General features: G+C 39.8%; 1 protein-coding gene across 3 annotated transcripts; it reads right to left on the bottom strand.

The window, feature by feature from the left end:
- Positions 1-1,315: 1,315 nt before the first annotated feature.
- rps6kal (ribosomal protein S6 kinase a, like) lies at positions 1,316-20,054 on the bottom strand. 3 transcript variants are annotated; one of them, XM_063876092.1, is made up of 22 exons: positions 19,775-20,054; positions 17,280-17,339; positions 17,091-17,207; positions 16,929-17,010; positions 16,626-16,706; positions 15,951-16,030; positions 15,176-15,282; positions 14,300-14,337; positions 13,912-14,054; positions 13,742-13,812; positions 13,527-13,615; positions 12,646-12,710; positions 12,191-12,293; positions 11,906-12,030; positions 10,736-10,858; positions 10,031-10,120; positions 9,782-9,940; positions 9,533-9,694; positions 8,644-8,720; positions 7,557-7,674; positions 7,030-7,170; positions 1,316-2,508 (listed from the first exon to the last, which is right to left on the bottom strand). In XM_063876092.1, the coding sequence occupies exons 1-22, from the start codon at positions 19,799-19,801 to the stop codon at positions 2,383-2,385; spliced, it is 2,184 nt and encodes a 727-aa protein (XP_063732162.1). In that variant the 5' UTR covers positions 19,802-20,054; the 3' UTR covers positions 1,316-2,382. The 3 variants fall into 3 exon arrangements, 2 of the variants coding, with proteins under 2 accessions (XP_063732162.1, XP_063732163.1); XM_063876093.1 differs by lacking the exons at positions 17,280-17,339; positions 19,775-20,054 and having other exon boundaries at positions 15,176-15,292; positions 17,091-17,168; XR_010165117.1 differs by lacking the exons at positions 1,316-2,508; positions 8,644-8,720.
- Between the last annotated feature and the right edge of the window lie 416 nt (positions 20,055-20,470).

Here is a 20,470-nt window from a genome sequence, read left to right as displayed (position 1 = left end):
GCTGTCTGGTCATAACAGCTCACACACACACACACACACACACACACACACACACACACACACACACACACACACACACACACACACACACACACACACACACACACACACACACACACACACACACACACACACAGAGCTGGTTAGAGGAGCTCGTATTCTCAGGGGAGCAGGGGGTTGGACAGACAAAATGGAAGCAGGCGAGGCCAGTCATTTACATAAGGGTAAAGGACGGAACCGCTGAGGGAACGCTGTGTGTTCAACTTGCTGTTGAACTTCTCATCTACTGGACAGTGTTTCCACCTAGTGGTGGCTAATACACTTTGCATCTCATTTATGTTAATTGGGGGAGGACAAAAAGGGTCCGTAGCTGCTTGGATGGTGGCTATCGGTTTAAGAGGTCTAATCATATTATTACAAAAAATAAAAGTCTCACCTGACGAGATCATGAAAATACTTTATGTTTAAAGCTGCATCAATTAATCTTTTTGTACTACAATGTTAAAGTGCTGAAACTTGGATCATTTTCACCTAACTTCCCCTCATACACTGCCTTGACTTTCTGCAGTTTTCCTGGGTTTGCCATGTTGGTTTTCTGGAAAAAGAGGTTCAAGGAGATCAAACTTATGTCCTTCTTAACGCTAAACATGACATTTCATGAACTAAAACAGACACTGAAAGGGTTTAAATTTAAAGACAAAAACTTAGAAAACTACAAAACTGGCTTTAAAGTAGTGATTAAGATAAATGTATTTAGGAAAACGTTTTACTGGAGTAGTTATTCAAGTGAGAAATAGGGTCCTTTTTTCATAGACCTCTATGCAATGTGACTCCTTTTTCCAAACAAAGTCTGGTTCGCTCTCACCAAATGTGCTGTAGATTGAACTACACAGCAATGTATAAAGGTATTTAATTAAATGCAAAAGTAATATTAAACCAAAAAGTCATACATTTTAGGGAAACATGGACATAGAATAATTTACTGAACAAAAGTTAAGATCTTTTCTTGAAGTAGCCTTGTTCTTAGTGTAACTCATGTATACTTGTTTTCACTTAGTTTAACAATCTAATGTAGATTTCAATGTTTTTTGCAGAAAGTACAAGAAAAACAGTAACTCACTTTGCAAAAAATGTCTGATTAAATTCAGTGTCTGATCCTGGAATGGCCTTTTATCAACACAGTGGCTATTCAGCAACACTTACATGGGGTTGGTTTTATATTGATGATTGGCTATAACATCTTAGTATTAAACTGATTATTTTCTATGTCTGGGTGAGTGGACAGATGTGATAGAACAAACCAGCTCACACCGGATGCATGTCAATAATGATCTTTAATGTCAATATATACAGAACTTGAAAGAAAAATAGAATCTTAAAAATCAAATGAAATAAATACAATATAATACAATTTCCACAATGTCTTTTTTGAAGAGAGATCAATGGAAATCTTTTTTTTTTTTCATTTTTAAATTCAGCCTCTCTGGTTTGACGGGGTGCGTCCCGTCCCCCCCAGAAAAATCCCTACAGCTCCCCCACATGCTCTTCATCTTCTTCATATATATATGTATATATATTTTTTGCAAACTAGAACTTCCTGTCATTGTAACCACCTTTGAACTCTAGACATTTTCTTCTTTCCATATGCAGCTTTTTCCTTCCTCTTTCTGATACATTGTTAGCATCACAAAGTAACATGAGTCAGACGGCGAGTTAAAGGGAGAAGAAACACAGGTTCAGCCCACATGCATTTATGTAACAAAAGTGCTGGCAGATTATTTTGATCTTGAGGCACCTTTTTAGAAGCGGAAACATATCTTTTTTTATTCTTAAGATAGGAAACAGTCTTACGATGACCCTCAGTCAATACCATCCTGCCAACACTCTCACACATAAACCATTACTGCACTTCGAAGAAAAGAAGTTAAGACAGCAAACGGCAACAAGGAAAGGAGAGGAAACTGAGGAGGAGGAGCGCAGAAGAAGAGCAGTGGGAACGGGGGGGGGCACAGTTTACCGAAGCAGCTTTGAATCAGCCAATCACAGTGAAGGAGAACATCAGCTGGTGTGTGTTTCTACCCCACACAGAGGAAGAGAGAATGAAAAAGGCGAGGAGGGCAAGTGCATATGAAAGCTGTGGAAATAAATACAACTCTGTGTTCCCAGCAGTAACAGATATGTGAGTTTCCCCCTCTTCCTCTTCAGCTGACGTCTTCACAATGCAACCACGTCCAGTGTGAGTGTGCATATGTTGGGTGTGTCAAATAAATAGGTTAAAAAAAGGGAGACAGTAGGACAACTGGCCAGGACTTTGATCTGTGTGTGTGTTTGCGTATGAGAGTTCGACTTGAGAGTTAGGTGAAACAGGAGGGCATTGGGTTTCTACATGTCTGTTGAGGTGAGTTTCTTCATGCTGCGTCTCTGGGCTAGACTGGACGCCGCCACCGGCTCCAACACCGGCTGACTCGTCTTCTGGCTCAGTGCTGAATAGGTGGCAGCCATGGCTCCCTGGAAAACAACAACATTTGGCTTTAATTTTCTAACAGATACAAGACTTTAGCTTTGAAGTAATGAGAGTGTTGGAGGAATAAGTCCTAAAGCCGAAGTGAGAAAGCATTTTAGCTCACCCCGTTCAATTGTGTTAAAGTCAATGGTTCTTTGAATGAGTTTCTGGTTAGATTCCTGAAATAAGGTCTGTGGTAAACAGAAGCTTACGAAATTGTCATGTTTTGTTCTACGAGATAAATGTCAGTCATTACCTCACTAATGAATGCTGAAGCTTTTACAAGTCAAGGCTTAATGGTGTTGACGTGAAGTCATGCAACCTAGCAATAGCTATTTGCTTCTGGTGATTGCATTTACACGAATAAACAGGAGATCAGTCAAGTTTGTACCACAAAAGGCCAAGTTTCTTATATGGTCATCAATTTGTATTGCTCATTTAACCGTGAAAACTCTAATAAAAATAGCTTTATCCACTCCACAAAAGAAACATTCTTCAACCAGATGCTTTGAGTATTTATCAGGTTTTCCTCTAACTGTTTTCTCTCTCTACATCAAAAAATAATGACTGAGTCTTTTGTCACCCGACTGGCTCGTATTTAATAACTGTTCAAATGTAAAGTTAACACAACTGGAAATTACAAGCTGTATTGTAAAACTTTGGCAACAAATGATATCTTTCTCTCAGTTGGAAGATAGTAGGAAGCATTTGGTATATGTAACAACCAAACTCAGCAAAATATTAACACATTTAAATGCAGAAAACGTTACTAACTATACATAAAGCAATATGTCAATTGACATATTATTAATAATGTCTTTTTAAAAAGGTTCCGTATACCTTTTATAAATTCTCTGATGACAGAGGAATATAATAACACAAAACCTCCCAAAAAATGGGTAAGTTATGCTAATAACTAGCTTATTAAAAATGTTTTTGCACAGCATTTGTTTGTTTATCTGTCACCCTCTTATCCAGAGATGAGTCAGGGACACATTTCTTAAAATGTGCAGCACTGACGCATAACACTCCTTTGAACAAAAGCACACGCATTTTAAAATATATTTTCGAAGGAAACCAAATGATATGTAGCTGAACATGCTTAATAAAAGGTGACACAGTATCAGTGTTTCTACAGTTGATAGACAGGAGTCAAAGTGATGAAACATCCCGTTTCCAGTGGCCTTGACACAAAAGTCCACTTTTATGCGTGTACTCAAATAACGCCTCCTTATGGCTGTACTGTGCAGCGAGGCATTTCAGAACATACTATTTGTCAGACTTATGTGCAAAAAGAGATAAGAATCACAAAAAATCAGTGCCAGGAGTGCGATTTATAACTAAAAGCAGGATCATGAGCAAACAGTTAGGAACGCCAATATTTAGAGTCACAATGCACGTTGCCCCATTGTGCAAATAATAAGAGATTAAAAATATTACAAAAATGTAAAGTGACTGGCATGAGCCTATTGAACCATCCACCATACATGACAATATGTGTACTGTCTGAGGTGAAGTGTTAATAAGGCTGAAAATATTTCAATGGAGCGTTCGCTTGGTTTTAATAAGTGAATACACTTGCTAGACCAGTGATTTTCAATCACTGTGCCGCTGCACACTAGTTTGCCGTAAGAGACCGCCAGGTGTGCCGTGAGAAGATATCCAATTGCATTTCATTAGTCTTCATTTAAAAAAAAAAAAAGAACATTTATTAATTATTATCTGCAAATAATATGCCATCGTGGAGTCTCTGTGCTGTAATATAGTTACTGGCAGAGTAATGTAATATTCGTCCGGGTGGCAACAGCTATGTAATTGCCTCGTTCCTTCTTAGAGACAAGAGAATTAGTGACGCCTGCGACAGGTCGTGGTGACGGTGATGGAGAAGTTTTTAAAAAGGAAAAGTGCAAACTCCGAACTTGGCCCTGGACAAGATTCTGACCGAGATGAAGGCCCTAGTATGAGTGGTGGTAAAAAGAAAGCAAACACGGTGAGCTCGAGGCAATACAACGAGAGCTATCTTTCGTTCGGATTTACTTTCACCGGGGATGAGACAACACCGACTCCATTATGCTTGTTGTGTGGGGAGAAGCTGTCCAACAGTGCCATGGTGCCAAGCACGCTTAAACGCCATCTCTACACTAAACACCCGTCGCTTCTAAACAAGCCGATGGACTATTTTGTTCGCCTGCGTGAAAACACAGCGAAACAGGCAACCTTTATGAGAAAAACCACAAAGGTAAATGAGAAAGCCCTCAAAGTGACCTAGTTGCTGAACTCGTAGCTAAATCAAAAAAAGTCCCACACTGTGGCAGAGAGATTAATACTACCTGCCTGCAAAGCCATAGTCAACGAGATGCTCGGCCCTGACGCGGTTAAAGACATAGCTAAAGTCCCGCTCTCAGATAACACAATTGCCAGACGTATTAATGACATGTCTACAGACATCGAAAGTCATGTTTTGGAAAAGATACGCATCAGTGGGAAATTTGCGTTGCAGCTTGATGAGTCTACGGACATTAGTGGCCATGCTCAGCTGTTGGCCAATGTGCGTTTTGTGGATGGAGATGCCATTAGAGAAAACTTCCTATTTTGCAAGACACTGCCAGAGAAAACGACAGTAGGACACTTTTCGGGTCGCATTCGGAATATCTTGACCAGGGAGGACTTGCGTGGGGAAATTGCACAAGTGTTTGCACTGATGGAGCATAGTGAACTTTGTAAAGACACAACCTTTGAAAAGTCGTATATTTGCATCTCTGTGTGGGGAAATGGGAGCGGAGCATACAGCCCTATTGCTCCATACGGAGGTCCGATGGTTGTTGCGCGGCAAAGTACTGGCCCGTGTGTATCAGCTGCTGGAGGAACTTAAGGTGTTTCTGACAAACGAGAGGTCCGATTACTCCAATCTGTTTTCAAGTGATGAGTGGTGTGCAAAGCTGGCATACCTGGCAGATATATTTCATCATCTGAATGAATTCAACACCCGGATGCAAGGCCGAAATGAAAACCTGCTTACAAGCACAGATAAAATAAACGGATTCCGTTTAAAGGTGCATCTCCGGCAACAACATGTGCAAAGTGTCAACTTTGAGATGTTTCCACTCACAGACAAACGGCAAGATCACACTGCTGCACTGTGCGAGGTAATAGATAAACATTTGAAAACTCTTGAGGAGAAGTTATCATTTTATTTCTCTTCAGCCTCCACTGAATGTCTCGACTGGGTTAGGGACCCATACAGCTCAGCATCAGTTGTTGGAAAGGACGTGCCTTTACAGGAGCAGGAGGAACTAACTGAACTGAAACAAGATCATGGGTTAAAGCTAAGATTTGCTGATCTTCTTTCGGACAGTTTTTGGCTGACTGCTTCCAAGGAGTTCCCCATTCTGGCCAACAAAGCTGTTCTGACTTTGCTCCCATTTTCCACAACATATCTGTGTGAGCTGAGCTTTTCAAGCCTGACTGCGATAAAAACAAAAATTAGAGAGAGACTGAGAAATGTTGAGGAAGAGCTTCGTGTGTGTCTTTCTTCCATTCCTGCCAGGATATCGGCTTTGTGTTCATCTAAACAAGCCCAGGTTTCACATTGAGTGAGTGTAAACAAATTGAGAAACTACATTGTAATTGAACATACTGTATTAGGCTACAGAGTGTCATTTTGTAATATTTTTGGTTTGTGGTGTGCCGCAAGATTTTTCCAATGTAAAAAATGTTCCGTGGTTCAATAAAGGTTGAAAAACACTGTATTAAAGATACAAGAAAAGAATTCAACACAGAAAAAATGGTCAGTTGTTTTTAGAATGCAATAAAAATAATTAAAAAATCATTCAACTCAAAGACATACCTATAAATAATAAAACAAGAGAAAATGATAATGCTGAAGTGGTCTCTTAATTTTTCCGCAGCTGTATATAAATATGTAAGTTTCAAGTTCTTCCACCACCAGGTTATAAAAACGCTACTGTTTATAACAAACAGCGATGTAATGTTACTGGCATCAAATATTATTTACCCTACTTAAACGGAGCATGAGTTTAATTCCTAGCTCTTTTCCTAATGTTCAGCATGTACTGCCAGATAGATAGATAGCTTTAATTAATGAGCTGCAATAAACTACATTTTAGCATTTAAAGCCATACCTTTGCGGTTATTTTGGTGAAAGTAACTCAAAGTAACGCAAAAGTAGTGTAACGCATTACAGCTCAGAGACAGAAATAATGTAATGTAACTTATTACTTTAAAAAGACGGTAATAAGTGATATGTACTGTATCACATTTTGGAAGTAACTTGCCCAGCACTGATCCTGGCATGACCTGAAATGTGTTGAGCGCACATACAGTGTAATACAGAGGTGTTTGAAAGGTGCTTTGAAACCAGTGGGCAAAGTGTTAACTCATTTCCCAGCAGGAGGATTTTTTTCTCCGACACATGAGAATTATTATTTTTTCTATTATTAGAACTGGCACCAAAACCAGTAAAAAACTGGAACACCCACCCCTATAAGAAGGCTTTATAGACCCACCTTGACGAGGTGAGGTGCATCATGACGTGTGAGCTGGAAGTGCGGTAGGGTGTCTCTGCAGGTGATCCAGGAATGCTTCAGAACCTGCTCTGCTGTGTATCGCTGGTGAGGGTCCACGTGGAGCATATGGGACAGCAGGTCCTGGAACATAAAAAAACATCAAGTTTTAATGAACGAGTAGGAGGAATTCCATTTCACCTGTGATTTCCATTGATAAATAAACTCAAAATGTGTCTCAACCTTTTAAAACACACATAGTAGAAAGACGCTGCCTTTGTTATTGTTGTCATTTCACAACACAGCTTCGAGTTATATTTTATCACTACATGTACCTCTGCACAATCAAAGACCCACAAATCTAAATAAAACAGCTAAATTAGGTTTATGTAAAAAAGGAGTGAACAAAGTGCTTTACAGACATCAGAGAATTCTGAGTTTTTTGTTTTCAATTATACTTTGGAAAAGTAGCTTCAAAGTCACAGTACCAATGTTAATGAGCTTCAAAGACAGAGTGTCGGAGTGTGTACCTTTGAGCTGTCTGACACAGTATCCCAGTTGCCTCCTGTCAAAGAGAACTTCCCAGATCCTATCCGGAGCAGAATCTCCTCTGGCGTGTCGTTTGGCCCGTTAGCAAACGGCGTGTACCTGAAGGGGAAAACAGACGTTAAGAAAACACAGTATTTGATTCTATAGATGCTCTCGTCTCTAAGGCTGTACGCTTTCTGAACAGTTGCTTCTCTAATATAAGTTAGTTTAATTATTTTACTAGTTTAAGCCCAAGTTCCCAGTGGTAACTGCCTGGGATTCTTTCCAACTGGTTTTCTCTAAACATTTCCAATAACTCCATAGCTTTGCAAAGTCCAAAAGCGAGAAAAAGATAACGATGGATGTTCGGACAAATTCAAAACATCTTTTTAATTAACTAAATATTCTGCAACAGCTTTCTCTCACTACTGCAGCACACAAGAAGGGGGAAAGCACATCTATTAACAGGCACAGCAATCTAACAGCACCATGAATCACATTTTAAAACCACAAGAACAAAACATCTATTTTAATTCAAACAGAAAGAAAGTAACTTAATTGGTAACAAAAAAACAGATCAGATTATGAATCTGCTTTCGCTAAGCCATAATCAAAAAGTCACATTGTTTTTAAAATTTTAACTAAGCTGACAAGTTATATTCATTAAAGAAAGTTGATATAATTGAAATATTCACTTAATTCAATTTCAGGATTATGCTTTCTAGGGTGATAATATAGATATGGATATGATAATTATTATATTAATTATGTTGACTGACAACCAAAGCAAAACCTCCTTTTTTAGTGTAGAGAAAATGGTATTTAGTACAGCCCTCCTAGTTTCATAAGGTTAACTTGACTGCCACTGTATTGTATTTGAACAAATTATGAATACAACTATCTGAAATTGTGGTGGAATCTTTTTAAGTAATCCAAGCTGCCCACACTTTTGCCAAATGCAAGCAAAGTAACAAGAGCACTGATGTCAGCTTCTATATTGAGCTTCCATCTCTGCATGGCATGAGTAATCACTGCCTCCCACATTCAAAACAAATAAACCAGCAGTTGTTTTTCTGAGTGCAGTCTTACCCTGCCAGCATGGTATACAGTAGAACTCCAAGACTCCATATATCACATGCTGCATCATAACCTTGCCGCATTAGTACCTGCAGCCACACAAACAAAGAAAAGCAAACCATTGAGGCTACTCAGAATAATAACAATCCTCTTGAGATGCTACACTGTACGCTCCTTTTAAAGAATGGAATTCATTTAACACAATAAATATACTTAAAAACTAACAACAACAACAACAACAACAACAACAACACACATAAAATCGTGATTAAAACAAGGCTGCACAATTGATCAAATGTCAATGAAATTGCTAAATGGACTGGAGGGAACTAATCCTAGCCTAAAAACAGTCATGTATAGACTTAAAAATCATTTTGGGTACGGATCCCCTTTAAAAACAAGAAAATCCTTTTAATATACTTTTCAATGATGATCAGACACTTTCATATCACAAATCATATTGTAATTAAAATATCATTCAAACACAATTGCAGTTATTTATATTTTCAAATCGCCCAGCCCTAGGTGTAACACTACTGTGAATTAATTGAGTGAATTCTTTTAGGGCTTTTGTGAGTTTATAATAATAATATAAATATTTAAATAATATGTCATATTTTGTTTATTTTACTAGAGTTTTTCAAAAGAATCAATATATAAAAGGGGGAGGTGCTATAAGCTAGGCTTTTTGTTCAGTGAAAGTTTTCTGTAGTTTTTCAAAAGCAATAACTTCTTTTTGTTGATTAAATATGTTTTATATGTGTACAATTGAAAGCAAAAGTAACTCTGTCCATTTTTCAACCTATTCACCTCTATATTTTTCTTTTAAAATTGCATCTTTCAGTTATCATGTCTTATATTCCCTCTAGCATTGGCTCTTTTAGATGCTATAATTTCTCACCTCGGGTGCCACAAAGTTAGCCGTGTAACAGGGGGTGAGGAGCAGGCCGTTGCCTCCTCGAAGCTGCTTGGCGAATCCAAAGTCACAGATCCTGATGGAGTCAGGATTTCCCGAGTCATCCATGTAAAGGATGTTACTGGGCTTCAGGTCTCGGTGTACCACCTGGGGATGAGGAGGAGAAGGGAACATTAGAGAAGCAGAAGATACACTTTCCATTTGTTCTCCTCCAGTACTGAAGTGTCTCCTCACCCCTTGGCAGTGGAGGTAGTCAACAGTCTTGGTGATGGTGTAGAGCACAGCGCTGGCCTCTCTCTCAGAGAAAAACTTCTGCCTGAGGATCTTATCCAGCAGCTCCCCTCCTTTCATCAGCTCCGTCACCAGGTACACGTACCTGCCCTCATCATACACCTGACACACACATGCATGTAGAGAGAAAATCTGTCAGTATGGCGACAAACTAAAACTTCAAGTAGAGAAACGCACACAAAAGTCACTGACGTCCTTCAGAGTGATGATGTTGGGATGCTGTCCGTATCGCATCAGGATTTCGATCTCTTCAGAGGGGTCCCTCTTACTTTTGTCTATAATCTATAACACATAGAAACACAGACATGAGCAGTTAGTCAAAAACCAAACTAAGAGCATAAAACCATCTAAACTAGCTGAGATATTTGGCTTTAGTTGATAAAGCCATGCTGCCCTCTGCTGGTCTGTTGGAAACACTGAACACAATACAGTAAAGCTTTCATTAGAATCAGAATCATCTTTATTTACAGAGACACGCTAAGAGATGTGTCGGAAATGTCCCGCCCCCTAGCCGAGAGAAGCAGCAGTGTCAGTATGTTACAGAAGTAAACAAAGGAGTCCAATGGAGGCGTTAAAGGCAGGGGGGAGTGTGTGGGAGAGAAACACAGAAGACACAGCCTTGCTTCAAGTATTGATATTGACCATTAGGCATTATCATATTGTTTCACCAGTTTAATTTTCAAGAGCAGAAAGAGCTCCAACAGTATTGGAGTGCTCATTGACCTTAAAGAAAAAGGTGGATCAACATCCGTCATTAGCCACTGTTTAACTACCTTGTGCGCACTGTCATTTTACCTGCTTACTCACACTTATAACTCTGTGTGCCTGTGTGGGCGTAAAGCATGTCACCATAAAAAATGAGCCCTGACGTTACTTGGATTAAAAAAAATGTACTACCTTCACAGCATAGTCCATGGCAGAGACTCGGTGTACACAGCGTTTACAAATGGAGTAGGAGCCGACCCCTATGTCCTCCTGCAGCTCGTAAAGATCGGAGAACTTTGTCGAACCCCCGTGCACCTGGAGAGAAAAACATTTGAATTTTTACATTATCTTTAACCCAAACTAAAAAACTAAAAATATACAGCGTATAAAAAGCATTCCAGCAAATCAGCAGCTTCTGTCCTTCACAAGCCATGCCTACACATTTGATGAGTAATCGTAAAGCCGGAACACCCACAGAATTTTAACTTCACAAACACGCCAGAGTGGAACTTGTAGTAGTAATGATTTTAGAGAATCAGCTGCATCCAAATAGAAATCGTCATTGCAGATTTGAGCCATTCTTGCTATTTCTACCATAATGTCAATTACTTAAGATCCTAATTTCCCTTGATTATGAAGAAAGTTTGCTAGGAATAAAGAAAGAAAAAGAAGCTAGCCAGTAACAAATAAGATGTGTGAATTTTGTCAAATAAAATGTGGTGTGTCTGCAAAGCTCCACACTAGTACACACTTCCAGTCACTATCATATGACAAGCCCGCTACAGCGTGGTGCAGGAATGAGTCCTAAACCTGGAAGGGAGTCAGCATTTCAGCACTTCCGGTTAGTTAAGACAAGCTAACAAAATGTTCATGTTTTCTTCTACGACATAAAATATGTTAAAGAATACCCAACATGTTAGAAAACAGTGGTTGCTAACAAGCGGCTACATTTGACTTCTATATGTCATAACGCTTAACGTTAGCCGCCTTTAGCTTCGTGGTGGTGACGTGAAGTAATGCGACTGTTACGTAGTTATGCCGTTTTGAGCATTAACTTAGCTTTTTACTTCTGGCAATTGCATTTCCACTACAACTATTAGTACAAGCATCATAAATTATTCATTTACAGGTAAGATTTTCTGCAAAATTCCAAAATCGTATTAAAAATACTTGTTGGATTTTAATCAAGGGAGCCCTTGCGATTCTAACTTCAAGGTTAGCCTACAAAAGTAGGTCATCACTGCACCACTTTTTTTATACAAACAAAATCATTCTTTAACATTTTTGCATGTTATTGATTCAATCTGAAATGAACATGTGTTACTTATGATAGATGACATTTGCAAGATGATGTGTGTTCACCTGAACTATGGGGAGTATACTGAGCATGGGGGAGCTCTTGTTCTCATCCATAGGGGCTGGAGCAACGAAACTGAAGCCTTTGAAGAGCTGGTGGGCGTTAGCACTGGGCGGGATACCTGGGGAGTCTGCATATACAAAAGATAATTCAAAATGTCATCATATGAACATACACACACCCATTACATGTTTTCCGTGCTCTGAGGCAGTTTCCATGGCTGCAGTACTTTTTAAGTATTTGAACCAAACGGGGTGTGTGTGTGTGTGTGTGTGTGTTTTTTTTTTTACCTTTAGGCGTTTTAGCGGTGAACTCGGGGTCGAAGCAGAACGTGTCATCTGGTTTACCTGCTGCAGGCTTGAATGGGGGCTGGAGCTCTCTCCTGTACAGTTTCTGCAGAAGATACGGACACACACACACACACACATTAAACCCTATCACAGCAGTGTGTGTGAACATATGCAAGAGAGAAAAGCCAAGACCCCTCCCAAATTAACCCGCTGTACAGCCTGGTGCAGCCAACAGCATCCTGCAGGCGCTTAAACACTCACGCAGGGCTATTAGTGCACACACAGCGAGAACTGGCCCTCTGCCCAGACACACACACACACAGTCGGCATGGCCAAGACTGATGGCCAGAACTCACCACGCCAACCGTTTGTTAGGTGTGAATATTCGACAGAAGTTGGAGACTTTATATGCGTGTGTATTTCTGCGTTTGAGTGATCTGTGTGTGTGTACTCACATTCCAGTCGATGGTGGAAAAGAAAGCGTGGCGTTTGATCTCCTCCACTCCATCGGGACCGGCCCCTGAAGACACAGATCAGTCCGATTGATTTAACCTGGCACGTTCATATTCTATTGTTTTCACAGGATCAACACATTCACACATTTTTTCTCTAAGCGGGTTGTCGGCGTGTGATTTAAGTGGATGCCAAAATGTTAACAGGCTCAAGTTATGCAATGGGGTGTTATGTGAGAATCAACACATCACATTCCATTTTACAGGCAGGGGTATCTGACTAATGTAACACTTGGGGGCGGCTGTGGCACAGTGTTAGTGCGCTGATCCTAAGATCAGGGGAGCATGGGAACACCAGTTCAAGCCCGCCTTGACCCCCACTGCAGTCAGAAAGCCGTTGTGTCTTTGGGCAAGACATTTCACCACAAATTGCTCCTGTGTGTATTTTCCACTCTATCTATATGTGTATAATGTAACATTATAATGTAATGTTAAGTTCATTGTGCACTTGGAAAAGCACCCAAAAAATGAAGTGATAAAAGTGAAATACTTCAAAAGGGAACCTATTAAACAAATGTTCAGGTTCATATTAATTTTTTTTGTCTCTACTGTGACATGTTTCCATGCTTTAATGTTCAAAAAGCTCTTTATTTTTCTCATACTGCCTGTGCTGCAGCACCTCTTTTCACCCTCTGACTGAAACCTGGTTGGTTAGCTGGCCGGCTCGGTTTGGTGACTACTTTTGATACTTTGGTTTTGCTGTTAATACTACAGTTAGGTTTTAAATGCAGGACTTTAACTTGTAGTGGAGTGATAATCCCAGGGTAGTATTTTTACTAAGGATCAGAAAACACAATCAGTTTTAAAATAAAATTGCAGCTTACCTAGTCTGTTAGCAGGGTTACGTTTAAACAGCATTCTCAGCAAACTTTGGGCTTCCAAACTTAGGAACTGGGGCATTCCCAACTTAGCTCTGGAGAGGGACAAAAGAGCAGAATGACATGTTGGTATGGTGCTACAGTTGATTAGTAATTTACAAAACATGTCTCACTTCTGACACGCTCTGAGTGTCTTAATCATGTAGTGTGTAATGACTCACTTGAGAATCATGTTCATGGTCTCGTTGCGGTCTTTCCCTTGGAACGGTAATGTCCCCGTTAGCATCTCAAACTGCAAACAACACAATGAAAGAAAATAAATAAATCATGAACATGAATTTAAGCAGTTAATAGAAATGTCTAAGCAGAATAAAATAGGCATATTGTGTACCATGAGTACTCCGAGAGACCACCAGTCCGCACTCTGTGTGTGTCCTCTCCTGTTGACCACCTCAGGGGCCATATACTCCACCGTACCACAGAAGGAATACGCCTTCTTATCAGCATCTACTGACTCTTTACTCAAGCCAAAGTCTGCACGAGAGCAATGTAAAGCAAAAGAGGTGAAACACACAGCAGACACAACTCTTATTCTTTAAAGATAATGGCAAAAGTAACCACAGTGGAAAGTCAGCCTAAGGACAAAAATGGGGTCATGAATCCATTTTGAGTGAAGCCACAGTTAATATCAAAACAGCTTAATCACAGGTATAGGTCAAGACAGTTTAATTGCTCTTTTGGATTAAGTCAAATATATGTGTTTTAAATAAAAAACGTACCTGTTAACTTTATGTGTCCAGCTTCATCAAGTAAGATGCTGAAAGACAAGAACAGGTTTCCATGGAGGTTAGCTTCAAACAAAAAAACAACAACAACAGTATTCAACTCCTCCTAATACCTTAAAATCATGATGTGGCTTTAAATATTTCTTAAAGTACTCCATTCAAAGTCCTATATGTAAATATTCTGGACTCAAGTCAAGAATGGCTTAGCTGTTTTAGGTATTTGTGTTATGGACTAGATTTGCATCAACTACAGAAAACACATTCCTCCTAAAGAGAATGAAAAGATACCCTACCTATTCAGTTGAAGGGAAGGTACATGTTCTTTGATTTTGCCTTTAGTGCTGGGTATCTAGATTATTTTAGTGTGGGTTGTCAAATTTTGGAAATGTTTACTGTAGCCATGTCTTCCTTCTCTCTTATATAATGGAACCCAATGGCACTTTGCTTGTGGTGTTTAAACCACAAAAAATATTATTAAAAAATGCATTATTTTGACTTCAGGGTGAACTGTCCCTTTAAATGTAGTCATTTTGGACAGTGGAGAAATGAAACACACCTAGATATATTCTGCATACCAGCCATAAACACTGTTTTTTTCCTACTTTTTAACTTAAATGCAAGTCTACTCTTCTACTTTAATTTGCACTGTACTTTTGGTGATATAATGGAGTAAATTAAGGATTAAGTAAGGATTTCTGATTCTTGAAGGTCAATTGCCGTTATGTTTGGCAATTCTAGAAATAATGAGTAATGCTAATGACATTTGATGACAGTCAGAGCCGTACAGTGTTTTCTATAAGTAAGTTGAAAGATCACAGGGGGGTCTGTGTGTGTGGGGTCAAAGGTGAAGTGGAGGTCTAGGACTCTTACTTTTCTGGCTTGAGATCTCTGTAAACTATGCCCAGGCTGTGCAGGTGGTCGAGGGCCAGGGCCAGCTCTGCAAGGTAGAATTTCACATCTTCCTCTGTAAACATAACCTGATAAGAACTGGACAAATTTACTCTCTGAACTAAGAAGATGGGAAGAAATTCAGCAGCAAAAGAGAAAAAAAAGACACAACTTCAATATTAAGCTTCAGTAACCACATAGAGAAAACAAGAGTATTATTATTGTCACAATATGAACATTTCAACAAGGGTTACACAACTCAGCAAGCTGTTGATTTGACACTGCCAGCAGCTATCGCTTTGGTTCTGAGACATGCTTTCAACACAAGGTCTATCTGGAGAACAATCGCACATTGTCTGAGCATCGTGAAAGAATTTGAAAGAGAGCCGAGCCTCTGACTGACAAGGCACGGATGATCTAAAAGCGGATAAAGATTCCAAGAAAACGTGTTTCCATGAGGAATTAAATGTCCTAATTTCAGTAAAAAGAAAAAAAGAAAAAACAGGAGAGACAAACTACTTACAAAATATATTAAACATTTCTGCATACTAAATATGCACCTGTTCCATTTGTAGCTGTCAGGCTAACGCTCCATTCGAGATTTATATGTAGTCCTGATTTTTCACAAACATGTTTAAAACATTAGGCGTTAAAAAAAGACTATTATGGACATGCTGTTCTTTTCTTTCCAAAAACAAAAGAAAAAGTTACAATTACTGTTAAAGTGTAATGATAAGGCAACAAGACGTCAGCTTACCTCTTTGGATAAGCGAGTGAATACATCCCCTCCCCTGAGAAAGTCCAGTATTAAATACAGTTTCCCTTCTGTCTGAAAGGCTGCGAGACAAGGAAAACAAGTCAATTACCTGCAAGCTTATTAAGGGGTTTGTCAGCAGAAACACTCAGTGTGACGCATGTAAACAATTTAACTCGCTTAGAATGGCAACAGATTGCCAACATTAACAATGATGAAGATGTTTTTTTTGCAGGATAACGGTAAAACTACATGCCAGATTTTATGCTACTTGTTTTAGCATTTAACCCAACCTAAGAAGAACCCATTTAATATTAAAAGCAAGGGCCAATACATGCATTATTTTACACTCATGGAAACAGCCTTTGGTCTGTGCTGTCCAAATACCTCTCCAGTTAATCATTTTTTTATATGCATTGTGGCAATCTTGACAATTCAAAACTGATAATATACAGAAACAAAATTCATACTAAATCATTTTCCTTTGAAACTTGAGCAATAGCACTAGTACAAGTACTTCCTGTTTACTGTGACAGAATACCCAAAATATTCCTCTAAATGATGTAAGCATTTGTGATTTGAACATTAAGACACACATAAGAAGCTTAACCCTACCTGAACTTGGATGTAATCTGTATGATTACCCATAATCACCTGCACACTAACAGTTTCTCTTACCGTAGTGCAATTTCACTATGAAGGGATGATTGACTTCCACTAAAATGTCTCTTTCCATCTTAGTGCGAACTCTGTCCCTGACTGGAAAGAGACATAACAGAAAGGGGACAGCGCGAGAGAGAGAGAGAGAGAGAGAGAGAGAGAGAGAGAGAGAGAGAGAGAGAGAGAGAGAGAGAGAGAGAGAGAGAGACAGAGAGAGACAGAGAGAGAGAGAAATTCAACACCGAGGACGGAACATGCAGGGACATTATTTTGCACTGTGGTGTTTTGTGAGGATGTTAATTGAAATCGAAGTTGCATTACCTTTCAAAGATGCCTTTTTTAGAACTTTCATTGCATATAACTGACCGGCATCTGGACCAATGATCTTCCTGACAAGAAATACCTGAGAGAACAGGAGACCTTTTAGATGGATTGAACACCTATGCTTGCACCAGTGGAAAAATGTGTCTGCTTGTTCCTCACCTTGCCGAAAGAGCCCTGGCCGAGGACTTTGAGCAGCTCAAACTGAGACGGATCAGCTTTCTCACAGCCCTCTTTCACATGATGAGTGATGGGAATCTCCTCATACGTCCCTTCATCCTACACAAACAGCATTAGCATGAGACACAACATCATACATCACACGCACATACGTTTATGCCCACCACTTACACAGTGTGAGAAAGAGTCTCCCTCCTCCATGGGCTCGTCCATGATCTCATGTCCATTGACCTGCGGAAAACGCAAAAAAGATTTCATCAGCGTCGGCTACAGAAGACACTTTTACAAAGCGTGTTCATCCTTGTTTTTTAGCTGAGCGGGAGTGCAGCTGCTGCACGCCCCCATGTATGACGGAAGATGCAACAGATTAAATCGATGAGTCAGATACAATAACAGTGCGCTTTCACTTTTCTATTTGTTGTCAAACTGTATGGAGTACATACTTTAAGCCTGTCCAGCTGTCCAGCTTTCATCCTGTCCCCTTTAAAGCCTCTCATTATTAGCATTCTAGCTTAATCCCCAGCCAGGGCAAAAACAACATGTCTGACTGGCTCTGAGTCTGATGTTTGGTTAAGGCTGCAGTCAGAATTCTACCTCTTCAGGACAAATTAGGGTCTAGCTCTTTCATGGACGTCGCCACATAGCTTTTTATTTCTCTATTTGAAGACGGATAGAGTTGCTTTGTTCTACTCAGAGTTACATTTAAGGAGCCTGTTTTATGCCTCTCTTTTGTTTGGTTAAAAAAGCTACACTGTGATTTTGTCAGCAAAGGAATGTTAGATATTTCACCATCCTCACGTAAATCAGACAATAAACTGAACGCTGTCACATTAACCAGGTCTGCATATTTCAATTCTGTGCTAAAGCGATGATGTATTCAGTTCAGTGTGTTTGTGTGTTGAATTCCATCAAGCCTCTGAAGAGGGGGGATGAGTCATAGCAGCTACGCAAGCCCACTCAGTGGGTGGAGCCACCAACATACACTCGTGTACATCCACAGAAGCAAGTCCAACAAAACACTTTGCAATATCTTAGTACTACAGAATGACATCATCATAAACAACCAAATCTTTCGCAATTTACACTTCAAAGCAAGACATAAAACAATTACATGTGTCAAAATATAAGCCTCAGAGCATCTTATGAAGTGTAACATCCAGGGTAGCCACAGTCAGGGCAGTGTCATAATTCACACATATATTTTCACTCCCACCTTTGCTGTGGCTCATCACTGGCTTGCAGAGTGCAGCCTACACTTGCAGGAGAACCAGGTGAGTCTTTTTATGCCATTCGAAAAGATGTGTGACAGTCATATATATTTAAATCTAACAGTTACTGACACCGGCATCCAATACTTAACAGTATAAAAGCACACAGTTCATTAAACAACCCGCACAACCACAAGCAAAGTTTAAGTGGCTAATGTTTACTTGTGTGCTTCTGACATAGAGCAGATTAGAGTGGTGGCTCATTTATGAGGAGAGACGAAACCATTAGGAATATTTGAGGCTCACCAATTGAAGAATTAGTTAATGTTTTCATGCCACCTATACACAAACAGATTATCAAAAATGCTGTGTCCAAAGTCTCACAAACGTTCACTGAAGAGGGAACAGAAAGAATAGACTAGGTCAGAAGTGTATGCTGCAAAATGAGTCCCAGCATTCATACAGACGGTTTTGGATTGTAGGTGTGATAGACTGCAAAAAATCCCAGAGATGGAGAGGTTTAGGATGTCAGGTTGGTTTAGCTGCACATGAAAACACACATCCTAGTGGGGCCCATGCTAAAGATAAACTAAGACTTTCCACAGTTATACAGCAATAAGATACATCTATAAAATGTTATTAATGGTTTAACTAAAAAAGGTATGGAGGTGAATAAAATTGCATAAAATTAATACAAGGGTTGATATTATATTATGGGTTTCATGTGGTTATTGAGTCTGGCATGTTTAACACAACTTCACAAACCCAATGCAGCTAAAACACTGCCATGTGTGTACATCAGACATTTGACAATATATAAGTAATAATGTAGATAGTAAAAAGAGAGTCAAAGCTAATAACAGTAGCACTAATTCACTCGTGCTTCTGACAAGCCAGTCCTCACTTGTGAAGGCGTCTGACCAAATGTTACCTTGCTAACCTAAGAGTTAAACTTTACATTTATTTAACGTTGCTGATATATTCCAAAACCTTACTACTGACACAAATACACACTTTATCGGCTTTTTATTTATAATACATTTGGGGTTGAATTAAAACTTGTCCCCAAGTTTCAAGCCTGCAAGCTGTCAGCTAGCAAGCTAACTAAATGCTAATGCTAGGCTAAGCTAGCTATGAGGCAAACTCCTCTTGAGAAGTGTAAATAACAACAAACACGAGGAGATTGTTTGTTGTTGGATTGAGAGCCCCTCCTATGTGTAGGATAGTTAGCAGTTGCGAAAGCCTGGACGAATTGCTATCAAACAAAAAACCCGGTACAGTGCAACAAAAATAAACATCTAACCAGCTGTTAGCATGAGCTAGCATGTTAGCATGCATCACGGTGCGCTGCAGGTCGTGACGCGACTTTGAGCTCTACCCAGAAAGCTAACTTAACCGGACAAAACAAACCAAAAACAATGTTAGGCAAATCAGTATGCAAATCTGCTTGCAACTCACCTCACTACAAACGCTGTTTACCTCCATCTTGTGCCAGGATCCCTCTCTAAGTCTAAGGCATCGTAGTCTAACTAGACCCCCGCTCCACGTTGCATGTCTTCCCCTCTGTGGATGTCCGGCTGTTCTGCTTTGATGATCAGATCCAAAGCTGTGTGTCTGCAGACTACGATCGGGATGGAATCGGGGGGTCTATGCGGGGAATAGTTGATGTTGATGACTGGACCATACGCTCGCCGACAGCGCCGCTACCCTGCCATGGATGCGAATATGGCGGCTATCGTGGTACCTGATCGTCAGTGAATGAGAGTTTATTGACGTATTTATGACGCAATTCAGTTAAGGATTTCCCCCCGTCCAAACCAAAGCAGCGGATCTCGATATAAACAGGAGGAAGAGAGGACGTGGTGGTGGCGTGTGGGGGGCGACTTGATGCTGCATGACATGCTGACTGTGACACACATGCATCCGGTTGATGTGTCTCTGCTATTGTATGGAGTTAATTTATGGGTTGACGCAGAATAAAATTAGGGAGCAAAGCAGAAACCTTATGGTGAGCCATAAATCTGAAAGCCTCTGATCTTAAAGGGTGTAAGTTGAATGTTTTAAAGCCACTGTACCATAAGCCTGTCCAGTGGAAATAAGAGGCTTAAAGCTCATCCACTTTCCCTTCTTTCTCTCTCCCAACCACAGGCACTA

This window comes from Eleginops maclovinus, chromosome 23 (genome assembly GCF_036324505.1).
Source record: "Eleginops maclovinus isolate JMC-PN-2008 ecotype Puerto Natales chromosome 23, JC_Emac_rtc_rv5, whole genome shotgun sequence".
In the NCBI taxonomy this organism is placed as follows: Eukaryota; Metazoa; Chordata; class Actinopteri; order Perciformes; family Eleginopidae; genus Eleginops; species Eleginops maclovinus.
The sequence above is the reverse complement of the archived record's forward strand: the minus strand, read 5'-3'. Positions and strand labels throughout refer to the sequence as shown.